Source organism: Haemorhous mexicanus, chromosome Z, assembly GCF_027477595.1.
Source record: "Haemorhous mexicanus isolate bHaeMex1 chromosome Z, bHaeMex1.pri, whole genome shotgun sequence".
NCBI lineage: Eukaryota > Metazoa > Chordata > Aves > Passeriformes > Fringillidae > Haemorhous > Haemorhous mexicanus.
In genome coordinates this window covers 52160199-52184132 of record NC_082381.1, presented here as the reverse complement: position 1 = coordinate 52184132, position 23934 = coordinate 52160199, and the positions used below count along the sequence as shown (strand labels likewise).

The 23934-nt window shown below is 39.0% G+C and overlaps 1 protein-coding gene across 1 annotated transcript in view; it reads right to left on the bottom strand.

The window, feature by feature from the left end:
• Positions 1-2181: 2181 nt before the first annotated feature.
• Positions 2182-23934, bottom strand: part of SLC28A3 (solute carrier family 28 member 3) — a 39003-nt gene continuing 17250 nt past the window's right edge. Inside the window, 13 exon segments of the mRNA XM_059873180.1 lie at positions 2182-2372; positions 3867-3990; positions 5778-5876; positions 6689-6770; positions 9355-9552; positions 11170-11338; positions 12111-12241; positions 12557-12682; positions 13674-13754; positions 14569-14649; positions 20262-20339; positions 21725-21838; positions 23159-23303. Coding sequence (XP_059729163.1) covers positions 2270-2372; positions 3867-3990; positions 5778-5876; positions 6689-6770; positions 9355-9552; positions 11170-11338; positions 12111-12241; positions 12557-12682; positions 13674-13754; positions 14569-14649; positions 20262-20339; positions 21725-21838; positions 23159-23303 — 1531 coding nt within the window. The 3' untranslated portion in view covers positions 2182-2269.

Genomic DNA, 23934 nt, shown 5'->3' with positions numbered 1-23934 from the left:
CTGGGCACTCATAGTTCAGGGTCCAAGCTGTCAGGTTCCACTTTAGTGTTGAGAGAAACACAAGAGTTCTACACTGGACTCCTAGCACCATCACAAGGATAGAGGGAAAATAGTCACCAGAGCACATGATGGTACTTGGTAGCAATCCCCTCCTGCTTTCACTGTTTTTGCTCTATTTAAGATGTAATGTCCCACATACATTGTCTTTAGATTGAGCCATCATCAAAGCAGGTGGACAGTCTCTTTGAGCAGGTGTAGAGAAATATCATATATACTCTGCAAAAATTGCCTTCCATCTAATCCAACTATAGAGTCTTAAAAAGGAAAAGAAAAACACCACATCTCTTCTGTGAGAGGAAGGCTGCTACCTTCAGCTATAGGAACGGCTTTTTTAGCAGTTTATGCGTGATTGTATATACTAGCTCAAGCAGCCCATTTACCCAGCATACAATCATGGAATGGAAAGAGCATCCATTTCAAAAGACTGATATTAAATAGAGCATGGGAGGGAGTAGCAAAGAAGGAGAGTGCCAGTGATAATTTGTTAACAGAGCACATGGAGTGCGCTCTTCTTGACAGCAAGAACTGATGTTTCTGATTAATTTTCCTTGAAATAATATATTACTCTATTTCAGACTCCAAATTTACTTGAAATCCAAACCCTGCTATAACCAGCATGCTGGATAACCAGCATGCTGGATCAAATCCATGCATTTTCTTTAGGATGGATTTGCATTTTCTTTAGGATGGATTTACATTAAATATATGAGCATATATCTGTCCTAATCAGCATTATCACCATCCTTTAAAACCACTGAAAATTGAGGCTGACTTACCTAGGTGGATGAGGCCAAAGAAAAATACCTAACAATATAAAACCAGAGATAAAAAAAATCACAAGTAGTAGCAATACTGACATTTATAACTTTTCTGGGGATTAAGTTAAGAAACTGAGCTTTACAGGAAACTAGCACTTTCACAGTAAGTTCAGCAAAATACCCCTTGGAAATAAGTGTACTGGCAGCTGTCTATGTTAATGAACTTGGATTTCCTGGAAAAGATTCTGCAGTAATTAATGGAAGCTTGAAAAATTAGTAATTGCTTTTCCTGAATAGACCATCTGCACAATTTTTATTTGCAGAATGTGTCAGAATTTTCCAATGTTCCTGTATTTTAGTTCTGACCTTTTTTCCAAAGCCTTTATCATTAACAATGCCATAGGCTAGTAATCACTCTCTCTTCCTATGTCTGCACAGAACTTACCAGTTTTCAAAAAGTTCTGAAGCTTAAAATCTTAACATACTTTCTTCTTCAAGGGGATCCCATGGAGGTCTCCTACATTAAGCTTGCTTGACAGGGAATAGTTGTGGTAGGGATCTGATTTTTCCTGCATTTGATAGCGGTCAAATGTGTATAAAAATTCCTTGTTGGTGACTTCATGATCAATTTTTACAATGGTTAAAAACATAGATTTAGAAGAATTAACACAGGAAACTTTTACTTGGAGGCTGGACATTTTCATTCATATGAGTTAACTGTTAAGAGTGCAACTTCTTGCACTCTCCTGTGGGCAGAAGGAGGACTGTGGCAGAGTTGCTAGCCCCCCGTTTGGGTGCTTCAGTGGCCAAGCTGATGAGGTAGAACAGGTTTGCAGCTCAGTTCATGGGCAGCTACAGCAACCTAGGTATTGGTAGGAATATATATATGTATATATCTATATATGTGTATGTATATAATTATCTTTGCAGCAAATGCAGATTTCTCCGCAGAAAAGTAATTTCTCTGCATTTTCTTTTGCAGAAAAGTCATTTCTCTTCATGCAGTAAAGACTTCTTTGTCATCAAAAAGGGCAGAAATAGTATTAGAAATTGATGGTAACTCTGAATATTATTTCTAGTTCATACCTATCTGTAAGTTGCAGCCAAATCTTCTGAATCTGATTTTCTTCATGCTTATAGCAGTTTAATCTGGCAAATTAGTTAGTCTCAGGGTAGAAATAAAAGCAGGAGAATCAGGCTTAGAAATGTTCTTCTATTCTGTTTTGTAGTGGGAGAAGGGTTCTGCAGCAAGAGGTGTCTTCTATTTATGCCAGTTTAATTTATAAATAATTCCAAGCAAGTCAGAGGAATTGGGTTGGTAAGAGGTGAAATATAAAGATTGCATGGGGGAAATTCACACTCATTGTAGCAAAGCAATTCTTTATTTCCATTCTTCCAAAGAACACAGTTCTTATTTATGATCAATCCTGTCAAAAAAATTCAAACTTAACCTAAGCGCAATGAAAAGGAGGTTGACCCAGTATTTGGCAACACACTTGCCAGGAATTCAGACTGTAGTTTCCTCTGGGAAAGATCTCCTCAGAATGGTTTGCACTGGGGGAGGAAATAAAGCAGAAATCAGATAAAACTCCTTTTCACAGAATCACAGAATTTTGTCATGGGAATCTCTCTCTGCAGTATATGTATATTTACACACACACATGTACATGGCAACACACGCTTTCTCCAAAGCAACTTCAGATGCGTTTAAATTTCCATGAGAAACAAAACAGAGAGAAGACTTTCCCCACTCCAGCCAAGTGCACATCCAGATGTTCTCTCTTTTTATCAGGATAACTTCTGGTTTTATGTAACAATTCCTCATGCCTCTGGTACATCCCCCTAGATAACTGAAATTATTGAGGCCTTTATTTCCCTATTCAATATTTTTACATTTTCAAAGCATCTGCTTAACATTGATTCTGCTAAAAATAAGGTGGGTTCTTGTCTTTATAGCAACGTGGTAGAGCTGAAATTAGTGGGATGAGGAAAAGTTGGAGTAATGAAGAAATAACAATGATTGAATGTACCCAGAGATTATTTTTGCTGTGTAAGTTCTTCTATTTTCAATAGCAAGAAAAAAGGATTGATTAAGAGTATTTCTTTCTAAAGTAATTAGTTTTGAAAATAGAAAAAAGGGAAAAAAAAAAAAGGAAGCACATTAGGACAAATTTGAAAGGGTTTTGCCATAACTTAAATATATTGACCTTTGGTTCTTTTGTAAGATAGTGTTAAGTATATCTAAATATATTCCTTTTTTAATATCAGTATTTCTTTCTTCTTTGTCTTGGACACAGTGAAATACAATTTATCTTGAAATATTTTTCTACTTTAAATGCATGCAAAGTTTTCAACGTAAACAGCCTGATTATTATTATATTTTGTCACATTGTAGACAGAAGAGGGAACAGACGGAAAGGCTCCTCACTTTTTTTCAGCTATTGCTAACCTCAAATACTAGGTTAACTTTATATTAGTTCAAATATTTTATTTATTTTCTTGTTAGTATTTGAGATAAACCAAGAATCATAGAGGGCCAACTCCTGGCCCTGCACAGCACCATCCCCAAGAGTCACACCATGTACCTGAGAGCATTGTCCAAATGCTTCTTGAGCTCTGTTAGGCTGTGGCCACTTCCCTGAGGATCCCATTCCAGTGCCCAAACACCCTCTGGGGGAAGAACCTCTTTCTAATAGCCAGCCTAAACCTCCCCTGACACAGCTTCAGACCATTACCTCAGGTCCTGTCACTGGTCACCATAGAGGCAAGATCAGTGCTTGACCCTCCTCTCACGAGGAGGTTACAACAAAGATATTTTGAATTGTCTGTTGGTTCTGTAGGTGTTTGTCATGCAATGGAAAAATGCCCCAAGAAGAGGAAATCAATTCAACAGCACGAAAATAGCCATTCCTCTAAAAGACACTAGCTCACTAGAAGCAGATGCCGAAGAAAAAAAGCCAAATACAAAAAATAAAAATAACATTAGGTTTTCAGAGAAGATATGAGTTCCCTAAATTTTACTCCCAAAGCATAAAGGGTTCTCAATACCTGGTAAAGAGTTGCTGGCAGCATTCAACTAGCTCTGTGCTGTTGGCAGGGAAATTTGTGAAGTGGGAAGCATTTCCCAATAAGATGTGGCAAGGAACTTCCACACTAGGGACAGTCAGCATTCCTGTGAAGTAAGTTACAATTTTCTTAATGAATAATGAAGAGGAAGTTTTGAGAATGTGAGTCATGAAGCCATGATCAAACAAACCATTCTGTCTGACGCAAAATCACCATTTGAGGTGGTTATGTAAAGATACAAGGTCAAAACCTTTGAACTGTGGGACTTCTAATCTGAATCATTTTTAAAACTGATTTAAGTAGCAACCACAACAATTTATCTACTTTTTATATGTAAGAATTAAACTACAGCAATATCTTACACTTGGATAATTTTGGTTTTCTGCCTCTTTTAATATTGTGTAGTAATCCTTTCTCACTTCTGGGTCAGTGTGTTTTCATAAACTAAGATGAAGCTATGCTGCATTTATAGAAGTGCAAGTAAATACAGAACCTCTTATTTTGTTTTAAATTGAGTTTGCTTTGCTACATATTCTTTAAAATTTCCTACAAATACTAATGTCATCATTCACTGGAGTAATGGAGACACAAAAGTATGAAAGGGATAGCTCTTTCTGTATGTAATGTTGTAGAAATTGAACACATTTTTAATATGTTCTTTTCTTAAATGAGGTAATAGAAACTGCTTGGCTTTTCTGCTTTCTCCTGAGCATAAGGAAAGCATTTACCATGGCAGGAGTGGGTGGAATGCAATTTTCTTTCCAAAGCAGATTCTATTATTTTGGAGAGATTTTCTCAGTGGCTGTTCACAATATTATTCTTAAAATCAGTATTGTGAAATGACACATTTTAGTAGGACTTCCTGGTTCCTCAGTTATGCAGAGTAGTGTCATGCATTAAAATATTATTGATGGCTGAGAGACTAATGTTATTTCAAGTGTGCTAGTTCTGTAGCCTTCAGAAAATAGTGTGGGCTTATCTTTAAAATGTATATGTTTCTGTTGCTAGCATCAACAACCAAGAAGTCGTGGTAGAAGTGGACATAGTGGTTTTAGCTACATGAAGCACCAAAATCTTTCTTCACTGTTGAAATACGAGGGCTTTAACTTCCGTCATACCACGTCATACCAATTTTGTATACCACATGCTCAGGAAAGAGGGTTGGAAAAGGGATTGTGAAATACTGAGAATAAATTTATAACCTACTGAAACATATAAATTAATTAATCTTTTGAATAATTAATTTGTTCTTTTTAATTTACTCCCTAAAATGGCTGTTGCATTGTGATTTTTCATTTAAATTGAAGCTGAAGTTTTGAAAATAAGGATCAGCTGTGGAGTCCATTTTAGGACCATTTCACAAGTCTAAGCACTCTGTGGAAATATTATCCCCTCAAAATATTGACTTAACATTATGACAAAGCGTTGTTCAGATTCTCCCTCACTTTTACACCCTTTTACAACCTTATATTCAATTTTTCTGTTTCTTTTCCAAAATTAGTTCTATATTCCTGTATCTAGTGGTGTGGAGGAGGGATTGCAATTCATCTATATATTGCTTTGTTTATGAGTCACATGCTCTGCACAAACAAACAAACAAACAAACAAACAAAAAAACCAGAAAAAAACCCCAAAAAAACCCCCTCCCCCATTAAAACACCACACCCCTCTCCTAAAAACACAAGACATAATGTAACAACTGAAATATTTACATCTTCTCAAATTCTAGTTTCCAAGAACCTTTTGTCTCATATCAACTTTTAATCCTGCCAAGCACAAAAATACTTGTGTTTGAGTGACACAGGGGGCAGCCTAGGTAGATGTAGTATGGTGCTGGTGCACTGCCCCATGGTGGCCACTGACTGTAGGGGACACCAAACCCGAGCACTGTACCTGCGACACAGGCTGTCATGAAACAGGCCACCGTTCCCGCAATCATCGCTCGGAATGCACCATCAGCTATTTCCTTCTTTTTTGAGGGAGCAAGGCTTGCTAGAAGAAACACAAAGTGTACATCAAACAGAAATACATATAAGGAAGGTGAATCTGCCAGCTTTTGCCCCCACAGGAGTAATTTCCCATCCTGCAGTTTAAACTAAGGGAAACATGGAGGAAAAAGGGACATTTTTAATGGGTTACTTGAAGGCCAAGTGCCACTGTTGGCTCTCTATATTAAGAGGGTTGCTTATATTTAAAATAGTAGCTTTTGTTTTCTTTGGCAGTTTGCACATCTGTGCTGGATGACTGTGCCCTTCAGAAGAGTCTGGCCCCATGGCTGGGTTTTGCTCCTCTATGCTGCCCCACTGCTGAGCCCACTGTGGCTTCAGGGTAAAGATGACTGCCAGCAATTCTGGCTGCCTAGTAACAAACTCAAATGGTTTTTCAATTTTTCCACTTAGATCTGAAAACCCTTTTCAAAAATTCTTTTCTGTAAGCCTACTGCATCTATGTGATATTTTTACAGGAAATAACAAAATTCATCTCTCAAACCAGCATGCTATGGAGTTGACCTATTCCTCCTGAAGTTCATGGGCAGTAGTAGCTCAGGTTCATGTTTGAGGTCTAAAGAGGGAAGGCTATCAGAAGGTCTTGGTTCCTTCCCCTCGTCTTCAGCATCTCTCCCAGTACTTCCACATCAAAGCCTGTACCCCTCTGGGTGCCCTTCCATTCACAACTGAGTGCTAGGCTGTGGCAGAGCAGCTGCTCAGCCCCTAATGCTGCTACGCTTCACCCCCAGCCTGCTCCTTTTGGTGCTTTCTTTGGGATTTCATGACACACAAACTGTCTGTGAGAATGGTTCTTACTCAGGCCTCCTATTACCAGTCCCAGGGAGCCAAAGTTGGCAAATCCACAGAGAGCATAGGTGGCGATGACTTCAGAGCGAACCTGAAAAGCAAAGACACACCCTCTGAGTGGTTTGAAACAGCTCATTGTGATTTAAAGGTCTGAAAACATGGCTGTGTGGCTCTGAGTACAAAAATAACTGTTATGCTTGGTTGCTGCCCAAGGTGTGGCTTTCAGAAAGGTAGACTTGTTCCCTTGTTGAAAGCCACAGGCTTTTAAACCCGCTGCCCATGTGAGGACTGACAAACTTTGCAATGATTTTATCTTTCTATTGTTGTGCCTTTTTGAAGTGAGTAGTAGTAATTAAAGACAAAAAAAAATATCTTATCTTAATAGTGGCAATTTACCTGCTGTTTTCTGAAACTATGAGTCAGATAGCTATAGCTCAACTTGTTTTTCACAGCTGGATGCCTCTATAAAACTCTTTTGAAACCTCAAGTTTTGGTATGCATCTCTGAATTTTTTGACTCTGAAGAAGCAGAGGGCTCTATATACAAATCTACTTTGTGCATGGTCCACCCTGCACAAAGAAGACAAATTGGTCTCCTAGGAAGTGTGTGTTGACAGGCAGAGAGGTACATTGAGATTTTGGAATCCCCATTAACAGCTTTTTTCTGTACTGACTTCTGCCACCTTTCTCCCCTTGCGTAACACCAGCTAAGCCTGGACCTCAGAGTAGACACAGGGTTGGCCTTTGCCTCCAGGGAGGGATGGCCTCTCACAGGACACAAAATGGTCCTTTGGGTGAAATCAGTCGACAAACCTTGCAAGCCTTCTGATAAATGTAATTCAAACATTTTGAGAAAGGAGGCAACATATCTCTGCAAATGGATTTTTGTCCCCCTGGCAGCACCAAATTCCTATTTACTGTGGTTTAGGTTCAGGCTGAAAATGAGTGAGTGTTCTAGCAGGTTTCCTGTTTATTAGAAGTTCCTCTGGTTTAATTCCTCTTTTATGAACATCAATTTGTAGGTACTTTCAATCAATCTGTACAAATGCAGGAAAATGTTTTTCAAGTACCCACTCTACCAGCTTTTCCTAGAAAAAGCTCTGTGTACCCTGCTTTCATTTGCACTCTCCTAGCTCTGAAAACAGGAAGCCATGTAATTAATGACTCAGGTGAAGACACTTGTTTGCTCAGTCTGAGAGAATATCTGTGTGTGGATGAATTAGAGAGCCCTGAAACTGAAGAGAAATTAAAAATGGAAGCCAAGCACATCCTCACCTGAACTGTTGTACACTAATTATAATAGTTATCAGCCAATTTTTACCAGCATTATGAGTTAAGATTGTTAATGTTTCTCAGAGCTTTTCACCATGGAAATTAACACAGCTCCTTATAAGTATTAGAAGTGAATGTGAAAGTTCTACATGACATCTTTTGAGGGGAAAAAAACCCACGTTAAATAGAGTTCCTAGGATCAGTGTTTTTAAGCTGTATTCCATACTAAAAAAATATACCCTTATTCACTCATGCAGGAATTCAGTGTCATTTTCATGTAGTAGAAGGAAGAACAGCTATAGTAGGGCACATCAGAGATCATTCTAGCCCAGGGTTCTATTGCCCAGAATTTCATGAACACTGATAATGGATGCTCAGAGAAGGGTGTGAATGTTTCATCAGACCGCCTGGCTTTCTATCTCCACATGTGAAATATGTTCTGGCAATCAAAAATACAAGTGGTCAGGAATTTGTTTTTGGTTTTTGATATAAGAGGTATCCACAGCATCCCATCTGATTTAAACAAGCAAGTAAGAGCTGTACAAAATACTTTCTAATTTAGGGTTCCTCTACAGTGACAATCTGTCTCAATTTAAGAAAGAAGGATCAATGGAGGCATAAGGTGGGAATTCATGGTTTTTGTTGCCTGTGCTCAGGATAAATTCAGCATGTTTAGTGTGTGTGAATGCCAGATAGTGGAGCAGTCATGTCCACAAAGGTCAGCTTTGATCACTGAATGACCTTTGATCACTGAATGACACATGCAAGATCCCTTACCATTGCCTTTCTCAGGGCACTGTAGTAGGAGCTATATATCTGTTGGGTTAACTGTGAATGAGAGGTGGGACAAGGCTGGACAGCTTGATCGAGACAGACTGGTTAGACTCAGTGTGGCAAGGGAGGTGTATGGCATGTACTACATGTCTTTTATTACTGCCCTCTGTAGAAGGAACAATAGCCTACAGCAAAGGTGTGCAAGTAATGCCACCTGCTAGAGCTTGCTAGATGCCTCTCTTCAAGTTTAATGCTTGGACAAACTTCTGAATGCAGGAGGATCCTCGAGATCTTCCTCAGGGTTTTCCTGGGAGAGTAGCTCATAGAGAAGAACTGAGAATTAGGCTTGCCTTGAAGACAGCCTCTGTTTTAAGTGTGGTGTCCGGTGGGACACTGCATGTTCCCCAAATCCACGACCTTTTGTTTCTATGCTTGTTCAAGGCAGCTGGGGCAATGAGTGTCACAGCAACTGCACAAAGCAATGCTGCACTTTCATTACTGAACTCTGTTGTTTAAAGACACATCTTGGAGTAATATGCAACCATTTTATGCCCATATTAAAAAATAAGTCGAGTTTCAACATTGAAGTATTCGATCAAATAAATCTTTAGAACAGAAAATGTTACTTACTGTCATATACTGTTTCACACCATTAATGTACATGCTTCCACCCTTTTCTCTGTTTTGTATCAGTTTTGAAAGGCGCTCATAAGCCAAAAATTCATTGAAGAAAGTTTTGTAACCTAGTAGTCCACCAACAATAAAACTGTCTTCCCAGTCTACTCCCATCATGAAAGATAATGGCATGAAGACATAAGCACAAATGTTCTGCAGAATATATAAGAAAAAGCAGGTCAAAATACATGTCAAAAGACAATAGCAGAGAGTAAGTTTTCTAAAGCTAAAATAAGGATGGTTTTATTTTAGCAGAGGAAAATTTGCCTTCAATTTTTGCTGCCATAAACTCTGGAAGAGTTTTTAATTGTCAGGCATGCTTGAGTACCTTTTAAAACATTAATCCAGACTCGAGATATAACAAAAAATTTATATATCTCTAATTTTATATGCAAAATAAAACAAAGGTTTCTGTGCCTTCTTTTCTCTCAATAATGGCTTCAAATTGGACACAGTGTTTGGCAAAAAGAAGGAAGATTGAACTAAAAGAGCTGATAGGAGAATTGAGGATTCTAATTCTTCTGCTAGATTAAATCAAATGTGTTAATGAACACGCTTAATTATCAGGTTATTGGACTCCAACTGGAGTAAACAAAAGAGTTGTCTCTGCATAAAAGCTGTGCATTTGACATAATTAAAGCTGTACCTATTTTTCCTGGCAGTACAAGATTTATGCAAATTGGAAAAGAAATCCCATATCACGATATAGCTTATTTCTATATGAGAGAAAATAGTTCCAGCTGTGAAAGGCTTTGGTCAGATTGTGCTTAGGGAATGTAATGGAGGTCTTTAAGCAGTTACTATTTCTGGCTGGTTTCTCTGCTCACAGAAGGTTACACATTAGTGTCTCTCCCAAGGGAAGATTGACTGCGTGCACCATGTCTGTATGTCTCAATTTCTTGTGGACTATCTACCTGCCTAAATCTTACATCTCCAGCAGTTATGAAAATACCAGCCCCTGCATGATACTTGTGCCTCTTCTCAGCTATGGGTGTCTGGGATGCAGTGAGATATCTGTGAAAGCTTGGCAGGGTAATAACTTAGTGTTGCTGAAGCCATATCTCTTATGAGTGGCTATTCACTTTGGCAGTACCTTTAACACAGGTTATATCCATGTTTCTCGCAGGGCTTTTATTAGGGTCTTGCAAAACAAGGCCCAAACCACTGAAACTAGGTGACTGCTTTGAGTCAAAGATGACAAATAGGTCTTTCGATCTGGCTTCAAACAGAAATCCTGTTTGAAACCCATTTGCTCTGTTGAGTGATTTGGGGACAGTTTTACTTTGTAATTGTATTGAGAACTAACTGATATTGAGTAAGTCTGGTTTCAGGCAAGTCCAGCCTTTCCCCAGTGTCCCCATCTAAGTGAACAGTGAGTATTAAGGGTTTGATGGGACCTTTTGAGGATAAAGCCACTTTCATGTTTAGCTGAAGGAGATGTTAATGTCTTGGCAAGCATGTAACTGACAGATGTGCTGCGCTGCTAAGTCAGAGGAGGCAGGCGCTAGCCTACTCTGTATAAACATACCCTGAGAGTTAGCAAGAACACCACAGAGGGAAGCAATATGCAGACTAATAGATACAGAAATACTTAAATGGCAAAAGTTTTACTTTACCTGTTTAGAAATTGTTCAGAACATGCAAATAAAATATGGGTTTAGATCATGTTAAAACACAAAATGAGAACAAAAAACTAGCAAACCACATTTAAATTTGAGAAAGACTAATTAGGCATGTATGTCAGCTGCATGAGGAACCTGGACATCATACCTCAAAGGTCAGCTGTGGATAGTCAAACAAGTTGCCCACCCAAGAAAGGGCTGAGTCAAGGAAGCTCAGCAGGGCAAGGAAGGAGATCACATTCACGGCGATGTTTGCGACCAGCCCGATGGAGGTAGAGGCACCCTGGCTGGCTGCTTCTAGCAGATTATTTGATTCGCTTTATCAACGAAGAGAAAAACAGAGTGTGAATATCTTTAAATTCAAGAAAAAATAACAGAGCTAAAACGTACATACACTTGATTAGAATTCTAGTACTGAAGCTGTCTGCACACTCATAGAGAAAATAATGAAGAGGAATGATGAGATGAAGTAGGCTTTTCCTGTCAATCCTCATGGCAGACACTTGAAGCATATGCTTGTGGTGCCATGAGGATGAATTCTGGTATATTCAGGGTTGAGCAAGATATGGATCAGATCTCAAAACTGTAGCACTGCTTGGAGTGGTCACTGCTCTTCTCCCACACAGCCCTTGCAGAAATGCTTGGGCCATTCAGAAGGAGATCCTTAGAAGCCTTTTCACTTTGCCTGTCCTTCTCAAGAAAAGTGTCCCTGCGGATGGGCAACAAATTTGTTGCTGTTGTGAAATGATTGTTTTGCCTTTGCTTTTTACATGTTAGCATTTGCAGATTCCTTACAGAAAAAAGACAGTAACATTACAAAAGGGAATTACCTGCCTGGCAAGTCATCTCAGGCTGGCATTTCCCTCTTTCTTTGGAGAATTTACATTTTGGCCCAGTCCTTGGCATATGTTAGATTGTAAGAGGGCACACTCACCTGAATTAATAAATCAACCATTTGTTGTATTTAGTCTGTAATTAATTTATTGCTTGCAAACCTACCCTGTAATCCCCCTAACATTTATGTGTGAGCAGTTATTTTTCCAGAGTTCATATTTGCAGTAATATCAACTAGTACCTAGATCAGCTTACCTTTTTGCCATTTGTATGCCACTCCTCAGAGTTACCAGAGGCTTTTCAGTTTCAGGCCAGAATAATTTGGAGGCAGCTAGTGATGCTGGCGCTGACATGATGGAAGCAGTCAGTAGGTGGGAGGAGGAAACCTAGAATTCCAGGTGACAGAAAGTGCTCCTCAATAACAACATTACGCACAAAACATGTAGAAATGCAATTAATTTTTTTGGTTGTTTGTATGATTTTTCTACAGGAGGTCATTAAAAGTTCATATTGCTCATAAGGAAATGAAGAGAATGAGCTGTCAGAAGACCTGGGATGTTTGTGGCTAATGCCTTCAGAGACAAATAAAACCCAAACAGTGGGAATGACTGAGGGATACTTTCAAAGCATTATAGCTGGGTGAAATACTTAAAAGATTTCAGATAAACCATATATTTTCTAGTTCTTTTCCCCTGGCTTACCCCAAAAGAAATATATGCTCCTAAGACACTTCCAGCAATAGTTGAGAATCCTGCTGTCATGACTGCATGGAGTTCAGATTTAGTGATATATGGTAAGTAGGGCCGTACCAGGAGAGGAGACTCTGTCTGCAAGTGAAAAACAAGCACCAAATTAAGAAATCCCTAATAAAAGCCCAACTATTTCTTTTATTAATGGCAGAAAATGAGTGTCTGCATCACTCTTAGATATCTTTGACTAGTTAATTGTTGTGCTAGCAAGTGCTCAAATTTCAATAGATTGGGCCTTTTTTATCCCAAGAAAGAGTATGTCTGAAGACAATTCTGGCTGGTTTGCTGTCTCCCTGAAAAGCACAATGAAACTGCTGAGAAATTCTATTCCAATTCTGAGTGACTTAAGGACAGCCACAGGTCTGAGCCACAGATAAGGCTGTCAGTCAGGTGAAACACGCCCCTCTGGCATGAGTGTGAGCACATCCTGGAGGCAGTGCATCACATGCAATGGTATCACTCTAAATCTTGAAGCAATGTGATGTGATGATGCACACTGCTAAATATCATGCTACTAGTGCATTTGGGCTTGGATGTGAATTGTTGAGATTTCTACATTTCTTCTAAGCTTGGGACAGACATTATTGTAAATGTGGGTTTAATACATTTCCCATTAAAGTGGTCTGTTAGACGCTGTCCACTCTTTTGTGAATAAGGCCTTATACTGCTAGCCCTGGATTTTAGTTTTCTTCATTGTCTCTCTCTCCTGCCCTTGACTGCTTTGTGTGCCATCTTTTCATACCACTTGCCTTTTCAACTGAAAAAAAGCCCTGAAATTGCTATTTCTTCATAGTCTTGGAGTAGTCTAGCAGGGAGATTATCATCTCCATTTACCCTTGAACTTCTGTGGGGAAAACATATAGCTTCTAAAATCCTTTCCACTGTGCACCACTGCCAATATATGAACATAACTGCAATTTTGGAAACCTATCATCAGTCTTGATGTAGTGGAGTCCTAGCTTTGAAAGAGATTATTTTTTTAATACACAACTGTTCAATGAGCGGCATTATTTCCCTAAATTCTGTAATATTGTTACATGTCAGCATGTTTTTGTGTGCTCCAGCTCACCTGTCCCACAAATATGTTACCCGCAGCTACCAGAGACTCAACAGGAGTTGTTCCCATGAAGACATGCATTATCCAACCAACCTAAAATGATTTTTAAAAGAGAAACAAAAATTTGTTGTCTTTCCCAAGTTAACCATATCAATCTAAGAGTTCGGAGACATGCTACAATACTTCCTGAGTGCATGATTTCGGCTTAAAGGTATAGAATATTCATGTAATTGATACTGCTAAAATAAGACAGAGGAGAAGTAATTTAATAGAACTGAAAGTACTCCAGGCTCTTTCTGGGCATAAAAATATTAAACTAAATTAAACAAAGCAGATATTTTGATGTGTTCATATTACTTATATTCTTGTCAAAAAATACTTGGATCATATGAAGGGAAAACATGTGAAATTTAGATTCAGGCTAAAAATGCCTCTTGCAATTTTAGCACACTAATGTCAGCTAGGTGAAGTTCATGGTGCCTATATAACAATCCTGTGAATGTAAAGGGCATAGAACTTTAAATTTTAGAATATCTTCAAATTAACTACCACCATAGAGGAAGATCTTTTCCCTCATATGACAGGTTTATTGGACAGAGATGACAGAAAGTGGCCTTGATCTCATATTAGTAGACAGTAGCACTAGACATAGATGCTGACAGAAATGAACACTTAGAGAGTGAGGCGAGGAGCCTGCTTTGGTCTTTTCTGGGTGTCTGTGAGCTAAAGCTAACCAGGCAAATCTAACAATTAATATTACATAAGCAATGAAACCAGACTGAGAGATGCCAATCAAAATTTTGCAATGGTACCATTTGGAACTATTTCCAGACTATGGCTCCTCTGCACTTATTCAAAACATTTCCCACACTAGCCAAATGAGCATTTAATTGGCAAAAACGCATACCTTTCCAACAAGCCACTGCATGAATCCAACGTGGTAAAGCATAGACATAACTGTACTGAAGAAAACCACAATTGGCAATACCTGATTTGAAGACAGAAGATCATTAAAACTTCTACAGTGGTTTCCTTCCTGACCTTCCTATTTGTGCTGTAATTAAATAATTTTTATTTATCTACATAGTTTTCTAACACAACTGCAATTGTTAAGAAACTTTTTAGCTTAGCATAATATGCATAAGTTTATAGACATGTTAAGTCAATTCAAACATTCACGTCCTTTAAAAAGAATCTATTTAAAGGTATATACTTACTAATTAGAAAAAATGAATATATCTCTCACAGTGGATACTGAAAAATACTTTCTTTCAACATAATTTAAAAGAATTGTATGAATGCCTAACCCACTCTCTGATGGGCTATTAAAACCACTCTCTGAGTTTCACCCTGAATAAAACTAATATAAATAGAATAAAGCTTGATTCTCAAGTATGTGAAATACACAGGACACCACCATTTCTATGCTAGTATACAAGAGAAAGAAAAATTTGCCCCCAAAGGTCCAAAATTAGTGAGACAGATTATTTATAGCTAAAACAGTACCACTGTGATGTGTTAAGGGGAAGCTCCTTAGACCCTTAGTATGGAGAGACTTATTTGGCCCTTAGCATTTAATTTGTCTGTCAGTGTTCCAGGAAAGCCAAGAACCTTGTAGCTGTCTAGTCTTTCAGCATCCCATTAGGGAGACCTTTAACTGAACAGTCCTGCTGGATTGGAGAGTGGTTTGACTATCTTAGAGAGACACACCACCAGCATAAGGGAGTTCTCTCAGCAGGACTTGCCCTTTGCTAGAGTGTTACCTGCTACCAGCTGCTACCAACTACACCCATAAAGGATTCACGCTAATAATTTCAGAAATAATACTGTTATTAATATAAGATTGCGACATGTTAAGGTTAGAAAATTGTTGCTGATTGAATCTGACTGCAAAAATAGACTTGAAGCAATACACAGATAGGCTCTAATTCCAAGCAAAAGTATTCAGGGCACATAGAGCCTGGTTCTTACTAGTTTACAGGCATCCCTACGGGGAATAAGACAGGTTCAGTCCCTTGACTGATCTCAGCAGTTAAGGAGTTTTCCCGAACTTTCCCTTGTTCTCAACTTACTTATATACTATTTATGTTTATGTGGAGTTCGAGTGACTCTAGTCATCCATACCTTTGTTACTGCTTAACGTAAAATTCTCTCCCTTTGCTTTTAAAGATATAGTCAAAAAGAATGTAGAGTGCATTCCTGTGAGGGGTGTTTGTACATCAGGAGCAGGTAACTTTGGCATGGGGGTGTACATTAATATTATTATTAGGCTTTAATGAAGCAAGTTTTTCTAAGGAGAGGGATTTTGCCACAGTTGCTGGCTCATCAGTGAGACATCTTCCCCTCTTTCCCTGGTATGCTGTTTATCAGCTGGTATGCGGTTTATCAGCTACTAAGTACCACCGAGTTCCCTTCGCTGCAAGGATTTCCACAGAGTCTGGCCGTGGTGCCTCCACTCCGTTGCATCCCCCTTAACAGCTGATGGGAAATCATTCTGGAAGGGTTTCAAGTCATGCACCCACCATCCCAAAAGCAGCAATTGTGATTTACCCTGCATTATAACTCCTGTTAAAATGTGAATATAACCTTTAAGTTTCCTCTAAGTGTATCACCAGTTACCAGTCCACAAGGCCCACAATCATTTTCCCACAACTGTGAAGACTAGGAAGCTTTCATGTGTGTTCACTAATGACATAATGCTTAACGTAAAATTACTTTGTTACTGCTTAACGTAAAATTCTCTCCCTTTGCTTTTAAAGATATAGTCAAAAAGAATGTAGAGTGCATTCCTGTGAGGGGTGTTTGTACATCAGGAGCAGGTAACTTTGGCATGGGGGTGTACATTAATATTATTATTAGGCTTTAATGAAGCAAGTTTTTCTAAGGAGAGGGATTTTGCCACAGTTGCTGGCTCATCAGTGAGACATCTTCCCCTCTTTCCCTGGTATGCTGTTTATCAGCTGGTATGCGGTTTATCAGCTACTAAGTACCACCGAGTTCCCTTCGCTGCAAGGATTTCCACAGAGTCTGGCCGTGGTGCCTCCACTCCGTTGCATCCCCCTTAACAGCTGATGGGAAATCATTCTGGAAGGGTTTCAAGTCATGCACCCACCATCCCAAAAGCAGCAATTGTGATTTACCCTGCATTATAACTCCTGTTAAAATGTGAATATAACCTTTAAGTTTCCTCTAAGTGTATCACCAGTTACCAGTCCACAAGGCCCACAATCATTTTCCCACAACTGTGAAGACTAGGAAGCTTTCATGTGTGTTCACTAATGACATAATGCATTATAAATAAAATCAAGTAACAGAATGATAAACAACCACAACAAACCACTTTGTTAGCTCAGATCTTTTCAGTACGTAGACTCTATGCCTTTCTAGAGGAGAGCTGGTACTATAAACAATTTTGATAAACATTTAGAAACTCAATTTTGATGATCAGAACCTTTCACTGAAAGGACAGAGTGCAATTAACCAATATTGTTGTGCTGTTCAGCAAGCTAATATAATGCTGCTTTCTCTAGCTTGGTTCCTTGAACCTTTTTGCAATTCTGCAGGGACAGTTTGGCATGCAGTAGCAGCAGACAGTTTAGTTTAGTAAAATTAGTATCTTTCTCCCTTTCCTTTTCTTTTGTTATTACCATACAGAGGAGGAAGTTAAAATTGTTGGCTGCTCTCAACTTCCCTCCTGTTTGTGGCTTGATGTTTAACTTTTTCCCTCATTTCCTTTAAAGAAGTTGCTATTGATGTTTAAGAAACATCCTGCTTTTTCATACACTCCTAAAGTTTGACCTTGAAAGCAAAGCTTTTCTCAGGGAACCATAGTTCTTCTGGTGTAAAAAAGAAGCTTAAGATTTAACAGAAGTCTAATTTCTTCCTTGCTCAAAGCAAACTTTGTCTTTTGTAATCAACAGGATAGAAAACTTAATACTAAAAGGTCTTTTCCATCTACTTAAGTACTTGGAAGTGCTTATTTATGTGGGCAATACATACTTATTTATGTATTTTTTCAGAACTCTGAAACTCTGCATCTGCCTGCACAAATACATATTTAAAATAAACCCATGCATCCAAATATGTGCATTTTTGACTAACTAGTGCTTCCAGAACCATGTGCTCCAAGACACTGTGGGACTGATGGAATGGGTCAGAATGGGTCAGAATATAAAAGAGTGCATATGCACAGCTTGGATGTATCTGCTCAGGTGATGTGTCCACTTCACCTGGCAGAAAATTCATGTGTCCCTGCATGTTGCTGAGGATGCAGTATGGATACATCCTGTCCCTTGTCTAATCTCTGAGGAGCTAAGCATTGTCTTTTGGATGATGCTTTGAAATATCTTGGGGCAAGATTCGAAGAGCTCATCACAACACTCAAACCCCATAAAATATCTGAAAGACACAAAAAAGCGCTTTGGACCAACCTAATGTCTAAATAAATAACAAGTGTTTCAAGAGAGAATGGGCTGGCTGTCACTCACTGTTGTTGGAAGAGGGAATTCCCAGTCTAGAGGGGCGGATGGAGCATGTTTTGATATTGCTGTACACTTACCTGCAATTCCATTTACCATGTTTATATGTATTTATTCTTCTATATATGCAGCTCTGAAAACCAATTGGTTTTCTTGTCTTTCAATATGAGAATAATCTACTTAAACCTGTAATAGAAACAAGGTCTAGAAATTCCACAGTTTTACTGGCTTGAACCACAGGATAAGACTGATGTATATTTGCCTACACTGAAGCAAACTTTTGGCTGTCTAGTCCTAGTAAGCAAAGTATTTTGCATTGTCAGTGAGGACTCAGAACCGCCTTGAAAGAATCATATTCATAAAGCATTGCCAATAATCAAGAGAAAAATTACGGGGGGGGGAGGGGGAATTAATTAATTTCATCCCTAAAACATGTAATTTGAGTGCGCAAATAAGTAAATACCTCCCAAAGTAAAGGTAGGAGGAGCCTGGAAAGTGAAACAGAGGGTACAAAAGCAGTGATTTTAAAATATGTTTATTGATGAAACGCCTAATTTTTTTTTTCCTTTCTAAGATGTTCTGACTGTTCTTAGTAGCAGGTTATTTTATAGATGGCACCTTCTCTCTCAAGCAATAAAAGAGCTAAGTTTGTAAGCCCATGGTCAGATATCTGAAAATCAAAAGAATAATCTCCAAGTAATTCCTAATACATTTCTCATATTTGTTTGAGGTTTATTTATTTGTCATTCGGGTTGGTTTGGGGTTTCTTTTGCTTTGTTTGTTCTTGATTCCAGCCTAAGCAAGCATTGTGGTATGAACTGCTTCTCAACATGAAACCAGGAAGGATGATGGCGCTGATTATAGAGCACAGAGGAGATAAGCTGTATTCTAGCTATTTCCCAAAAAGGTTTCTTAAGAGAGAGATGGGAAATCCCTCTGTGATCTTACTAATGCAATATCATGTAATTCTTCCTGCTTATGCAGCTTCTAGCTCTTCCCCCAGGCATGAATAAATACACATCTAGACTCTCCACTTCTTCAAGGGAAGTCTGTGAAGCAGCGGTCTGCACAGCACTTAAGGGTACAACAGCATGGCATGGCAGAGCACTTTTAGTCATTGTTCCAGATTGCAAGGCAAGATGTATTCTATTGCCATCTGTATGGCAGTTGTCTGGTGTCAAGGGGCAATTCTCCTTATCTCTCTCTCTCTGAGTGATCATAATCCCATTTGCTGATAACAGGCTATTGAATGTCACTGCATGACTAATAAGAATTATAACATCCCATTGTGAGACGCTCCTCCCAGAGGGGGGAGCCAAGCATTCATACCCAGATATAATCTGGAGCTTCTGAAACACCAGCACAGCTTCCCACTGGATTCCCCAGAGAAACAGAAGCTGCTTCTGCTTCCACGGATCTGTGGAGGAAGACTATCCCTTTTTTTCTACAGGACCCCCTGCTCACACCTGACACTTCAGGAGGACTGCAGCCACATTTCCAATTGGACTGCTACCAACACCCTGACCAACAGGGTGTCAGGTTGAGTTCTGACTCTGTCAGTGTTGTTTTAGTGTATTGCATTGTTTTATTTTATCCTTTTATTTTTTTTCCCCCTCCCCTATTAAAGAACTGTTATTTCCTGCTCCCATATTTTTTGCCTGAGAGCCCCTTAATTTAAAATTCATGACAATTTGGAGGGGTGGGGAGGATTTGCACTCTCCATTTCAGGAGAGGCTCCTGCCTTCTTTAGCAGGCACCTGTCTTTCCAAACCAAGACAGTCATGGAGAGGTGGGGAAGCTAGGCAGGATGTTATATCTATGTCAGTGGCAAGGTACAAGCCTTTTAACCCATTCCTTGTAGAAAAATATTCCAAAGTTCTGTCTACATGCAATATATGTTGTTATAATTGGACTAAATAAGTGCAATCTAACTCAGTGTTTGGCAGTGAATAAAAGTGTTCCCAAATTTTCTATTCAGAATATCACATAATAGGGAATAGTTTACCTGTTGATTTCTCTGATGACTACATAGGTATCACAAGCCACACAATTTATTTCCCAGCTATACTGTTCCTCTTACCATTGTTTATCTGCCACATACAGTGTATAACAACCATCTTACCTTAAAAGCAAAGAAATGATCCGTGTATTTGTCACCAAATACAAACTTGGCACCTGCATCAGAGTACTCCAGAAAAGTCTGGGGATAGAAAGCAAAGTAAATTAGCAGACATAAGCTCTGTGTACCTGCCAAAACCATACAAAATACTGCTAGTTGTCTTGCAGAAATATGGTGAAGTTCAAGAAGCTTGGGCTCGGATTTGTAGGGGTCCAAGCCTGGCTGACTGTGTTTGGCTGAACTGAGGGTATCCGCTCTGCTCTGTTGAGTACTCGACACAATAGAAGCCATAAGCTACACTGAAAAAAAAATTTACTTTTTAATCCAATTCTGTGGTGCACTTCTATGCTCCATCTGATGAATAAGTACAATGAATTATACAGTTTAAAATGGAGATTTGACAGCTGAAGTAATGAGTTTTGAAAGGTGTAGCTAAGAGCAAGCCTGAGGGAATCTTCTAGTTTAAATTCTGATCCAGTAAATTTTTATACTTCTGATGCACATATATGCATTACTGATACTGTTTAAAATTGAATTAAAATACAGTTTATAATAGCTACAGTAATTAGTTCTGACAGGATAGACTGTAAGACTTGAAAACATGAAGCTAGCAAAAGGGGACACCAGACCTGCTTCACTCAGAGACTGAGAATGTGGTGACAAAACCCAGATGATTCCCACTGCCTGCAGATTAGAGAGACATCAGATCTGTGCCTTTGCTCCTGCACAAAGACAGTACATTCTGCTCTGTCTGGTTTTACATGTCCTTAATTACTTGTGAAGAACAGCTGTGAGAAAGCATCCCTGAGGTGAAAAGTCTGAATGTCCTTCAGTGGGTATTCTCTGATGTATATTTTGGATATTGCTTATTCATTACTTTACAGTAGCCGACTTTTTAAAAAACTTTGTGTCTGCAGGGCTACCTGCGGATAGATCCTGTCCACTTCTAGAGATCCCTTCCAGCATGCAGATTTGGATTTTGCCCCCTATATATAGCTGAAATAATTTTCTTATATGTCATGAGGACTGTGAAATGTCTCTGATGCCAAGAATGTTGCTGCTCTGAAGACAACTAGGGCTGTGCCCTAAATGCCAAGGCTTTTCAGCATATTGTGTTTATTGCAAAGATGATTTGGAGTTGAGCCATTTCTAAGAGCTCCTATGAGTGCCTTGACACAACAGTAATTTGTGTTTCAAGAATGCCAATTTATAACTTCAGTCCAATGATGGTAAAGCCATTAATAAATGGTATTACTTTGACTATTGTATTAAGTGAAAAAAAAAAAAAAAAAAAAGAAGAACGTTGAACTCAGGAAGTCAATTACTTTTCTAAGAATCCAGTTTTTCGCAAGAGAAGAAAAAAATCAAGGGACAAATGGATCCTTGAACAGCCTGTTTGTATAATGTAAGACTCTCAAGACAGAAAATTATATTAAAAAAGCAAGGATTTTTGCTCAATAGCCTACCTGGATCTGAATGCCTAGCCAGTTAAATACATCAAAACCCACTTTGGTCCTCAAAATAAGAATCCCAAGAATAAACTGCATTCCTATTCCTGAAAACACTGGTCTCCAAGCAACCTAGATAGACAGAAAAATAAAAAAACTGCTTGTTATTTTCATAAATAATAGTTTACTTTGGAAGTTTGTTTAAATAATGTAAGGGGATTGTCTGACTACACTGCAGAATGGGAGCAGCTGCTGAAACAGGTTGCAGGGGACTTGGATCTTCACGTATCTGCACAGAGCATAAGGAGATTTTGCTACAGGGTTTGTCCTTGGGTAATTTCAACTGTTTATGTCTCCTAGCTTTAGAGACTTTTGATACTGGAGAACTGCTCAGTTTTATATTGTTATTCATCATTTAAAGGCAGTCATAGGAGGAGCTGCGGCTGCTTATGATGAGTTCTCTTCACTACACTGATGATTCCTGTTTTGCTGCGTCAGAAAACATTTTTGTTTTGTGAAAATTGCATCAAATCACTTACAAAACAAAGAGCTACGATGGCATTCTCTAATTTAATCAGATCATATTTGAATAACACAAATCAATTAGGTGTAATGAGGGCTCATGGGAGACCACAAAGCATTTGAAGTATGAGTTTTCACCTCAGTTGGAGACAGCAGCAGTTGGAAAAGTTATGGCAAGTTCGTTAGTCCTTGCTGAGAGGACTTCACCTGTTAAGAAAGTCTCAGCACTGATGGAAGTAATGAAAAAGTATTGGGAAAACTTGATGACCTGGACAATGTACATATGATTAATGAAAGAATGCAGAGGTATATGAGACATGCAAACAGGAGTAAAAGCTGAAGTGGTAATTGTGGTGGCTGAATTGTGGTGGCCTTTGTAATACCACAGCAAAACAGAGTGGACATTTCTCATGGAAAATTAAAATGGCATTTGTGAGCCTAGGGGAGTGGGTGAGCAAAAAGTGAGGACATCAGCTCAGCCCCAGGTGCTGAATTTGCAGTGGAAAACAAACTTGTGAGGGGTTAAGTACTATATAAGTCTATTATATCCCTGGTTTCAGATAATTTGTACTGATGGGATGAGAATGTCCTCAAATAAGTGACTGTGGTGTGCTGAGGACTGTGGTGAATCCTGTGGGTGAAAGCATGGAGAAGGCCTATCTTAGTTTGTATGTATCAGGGGTGGAACAGAAGGTGGGCAGCAGCTTTCCAAATAGTGAGACAGTTGGTTGGTACAGCTCCATACATGATCCCCAACAGCAAAATTGCTTTCCTCAGAAATTAAACCCAGTGCTTGGTCTCAGGCAGGGCTATATTCTTTCCCACATTTTCTTACTCTTACTAGACTTGGTGCTAGGGTAGGGGAATAGCTTTTTTAGACACAGAATAAAAAAAAAGTCCCAAAAGGTGCATCATGGAATAAATACTCACTTGGGTTGGATATTTGGAAAAGATCAGCATCAGGACAACATACATCACAAGCCCACCAAAAGAGATTAGCTGACGGGATCCTCGTTTAGTTGTGTCAAAGATGAGCCAGCAGATGATCATTATGATAAGAGCTGCACACAACACCCTAGGGAATAAAAAGCATCAAGATGTCCTGAAAAAGATGTTTGGGATACTCATTTCCCTTGCCATACCCAAAACAATTACATCTCTGTTTGTGAATAAACTCTTTGCACAATGTGTTGCACTGAAACCCGTAGCTCTGCACAAGCAGGAACCTGCCTTTGCTGAAGTACCTCTGTCAACAACCCTTGGTGGCATCTGGAAAAAATGTCCTCCAAGACAGAGTATGGGAGGAAACCCAAAAAAAGCATAAGTGACTCTTGTCTGGGTGCTATTTCTATTAATTGAAACATGATATCTTTCTTTCTCACTTCATCCTTCTTTTCTTTCCCTTCCTTTCCTTTATTGAATCTTTAGTTCTGGGCAAGAGAGGCTGTGGTATTTTATGTTTAGCTGGTGGGTCTGTGAAGCACGCTCCACTGAAGAGCAAGCTATAAACAGCTCATTTCTTTGTAACCATTTGTAGTCTGTTAAGCTAGCTCAGAAACAAGGACATGTATTTCTGTGTTTCAGTGTTTCTATGGTTCCCACTAGCAGAACCGTGTAAAGCTTATTTATTGAAGGTAATTATTGTAGCAACAGCCTGGAAGGCAGCGCAATACATCACCCCATATACAGAGAGGACACATAGTCCC